Here is a 2,301-nt window from a genome sequence, read left to right on the forward strand (position 1 = left end):
GACAGGTGGGTATTGATTCCTGCAGGGTGTGTGTGGAGGAGGATGTGAACACAGGGGTGGGGTGACCAAGGTCCGGGTCATTGATAGAGCTGGGGTGGCTGGGTCCCAAAATGAGGGACGCTGCAGTCAGAGGTTACGCACTAGCCACGGCCTTCCAAACAGGTTTGACCAGTAGGTTCTAATGGGATTCCTTGTGTCACTGGGCTGGCCCCTCCCCAGAGGTTTGACACCTCCTCTCACTCCTCCCCTATAAAGCCTCTTGGGGTTCCCAGGCACCTAGACTCAGCCCACCCCCAACTTTGGGGGCCAGGAGACAGCCATGATGCTCAACTGGAGGCTGCTGGGGATCCTGGTCCTTTACCTGTATGCCGGAGGTAAGCTGGGAAGAGACCAGGGCTGCAATGTCAAGTGAGGCAAGGGTGAATTGGATGCATAGATATGGAGGAGATTCCAGAAGATTCTGGGTTTTCGCATGAGGGGAAGAGTTAAGAGGTTGAAGGTGATGCAGAAAAGTGCATTTTAGCTCAATGTTTTTGCTGGTTCAAGTGTAGGTACATGTGGCAATTTAGGTCAGAATCCAGGTGTGTGGGTGAGTATTCATCACAGCTGAGGACTGTGTGGAGGGTGGATGTGTTTGCAGAGGGTGGGGTCTGGCTGCCACATGGGCCCAAGGTGTGGATGGCTTTGGAGGTGTAGACCAGCACAGAGGCCACGCCAGTGGGAGTCCCAACCAGGGTTGGATGGAGCTTATGTCAGCTCCTGTCGGTTTAAAGTTGGTCAAGTTAATGATTCTGGTCAAGGTTCTTATGTCATTTTAAGATCAGTTGGTATTTTGTAAATGTGTAGAGAGCTCTTTGAGCGTTACCTTTCAGGTTTGTTTGTGGTGTCAGCTCAGGCTGTGGTTCACCCCAGAGAGGCTCTGCTTCCAGAGTCTGTAGCTGGGGGAGGAGGGATCTGGCCCTCACCACCTTTTCCCTTTCTCCTACTTCCTCCACAGGCATCTCAGGCAGCGGAGAGCACCCCCCACCCCCACCCACAGAGGCTGGAGAGGAGGAGGGCTCCCCAACATTGCCTCAGGGACCCCCAATCCCTGGTGATCCCTGGCCAGGGCCACCCCCTCTCTTTGAGGACCCTCCACCTCCAGGCCCCAGTCGTCCCTGGAGAGACCTGCCGGAATCTGGAGTCTGGCCTCCTGAGCCCCCGAGAACCGATCCCCCTCAACCTCCCCGACCTGATGACCCCTGGCCAGCAGGACCCCAGCCTCCAGAAAACCCCTGGCCACCTGCCCCTGAAGTGGACCATGGATCTCAAGAGGACCCAGACCTTGACCCACCCCGGGAAGAGTACAGATAAAGGGATTCCCCCAGAGACATCTTGGACCTCCAGGCGGAGTGCCCCTCAAGCCCATCTGTACCCTTCTGATTCCTCTTCAATTCTCCCATCAGCCTCAATTTCCTTCCTCATTCTTTCAGTTTTATTCTGAACTCTGAAAGTGTCATTCTCAATATTTTCTGTCCACTCTTGAGATCCGCCCCATATTTCCTCTCCTTTTTTCTCTGACAGCTAAAGCATACACCCCTACCTCATGTCCAGTCCTCTCCCTTCTACCTGCTTCCCACCTCCTCCCTCTTCCCCACCCCTGGGGCTCCTGGGGCCAGGCCGGTGGTGCCGTGTTCTCTGCTGCCACCTGGTGGCCTACAGCTGGGAACTATCAGGAGACCATGATGGTACTTCCATAAAATGGAAAAATAAAATCTGTGTTTTCTTAATTTTGAATCTCGTCTGCTTCTTTGCCAATGATTAGGTCTTTGAATATTGAGATGCCCTCCTCAGAGCACAAACCTACAGAGATCTGGAAGTAGTCTGAGTTCCTGTCTTGTCCATATGCATAAGGATGTGGAGCTCGGCAGGAGGAAGTTGGAAATATAACTATCGAGTAACAAGGACATTCAGACCCACATTTCTCCCATTCTGGAACTCCTATTTTGGACAATGAGAAACCAAATTAAGTCTCTTTTTAATAGCTTATGGTTTGCACACTCCTGGCTGAACATGAAAACTTTTTTTTTTTTTTTAAGATTTTATTGATTTATTTTGACAGAGAGACACAGCGAGAGAGGGAACACAAACAGGGGGAGTGGGAGAGGGAGAAGCAGGCTTCCCCCCCGAGCAGGGAGCCCGATGCAGGACGCTGGGATCATGACCTGAGCCGAAGGCAGACGCTTAACGACTGAGCCACCCAGGCGCCCCTGAACATGAAAACTTTCTTAAAGGCATGTGGACAGGACTAAGTTCTAAGAG

At 52.4% G+C, this 2,301-nt stretch overlaps 1 protein-coding gene across 1 annotated transcript; it reads left to right on the forward strand.

Moving 5' to 3' along the window:
• Positions 1-264: 264 nt before the first annotated feature.
• Positions 265-1,769, forward strand: PSORS1C2 (psoriasis susceptibility 1 candidate 2). The gene is made up of 2 exons (XM_021697032.1): positions 265-374; positions 998-1,769. The coding sequence occupies exons 1-2, from the start codon at positions 320-322 to the stop codon at positions 1,351-1,353; spliced, it is 411 nt and encodes a 136-aa protein (XP_021552707.1). The 5' UTR covers positions 265-319; the 3' UTR covers positions 1,354-1,769.
• The last annotated feature ends 532 nt before the right edge of the window (positions 1,770-2,301 follow it).

Source organism: Neomonachus schauinslandi, chromosome 8, assembly GCF_002201575.2.
Source record: "Neomonachus schauinslandi chromosome 8, ASM220157v2, whole genome shotgun sequence".
NCBI lineage: Eukaryota > Metazoa > Chordata > Mammalia > Carnivora > Phocidae > Neomonachus > Neomonachus schauinslandi.

Excerpts from the sequence above, each read along its gene's own strand:
- PSORS1C2 (XM_021697032.1), top strand. The coding sequence starts at position 320 with ATGATGCTCAACTGGAGGCTGCTGGGGATCCTGGTCCTTTACCTGTAT. Across the intron at positions 375-997 it reads CCTTTACCTGTATGCCGGAG|GCATCTCAGGCAGCGGAGAG; the intron begins GTAAGCTGGGAA and ends CTTCCTCCACAG.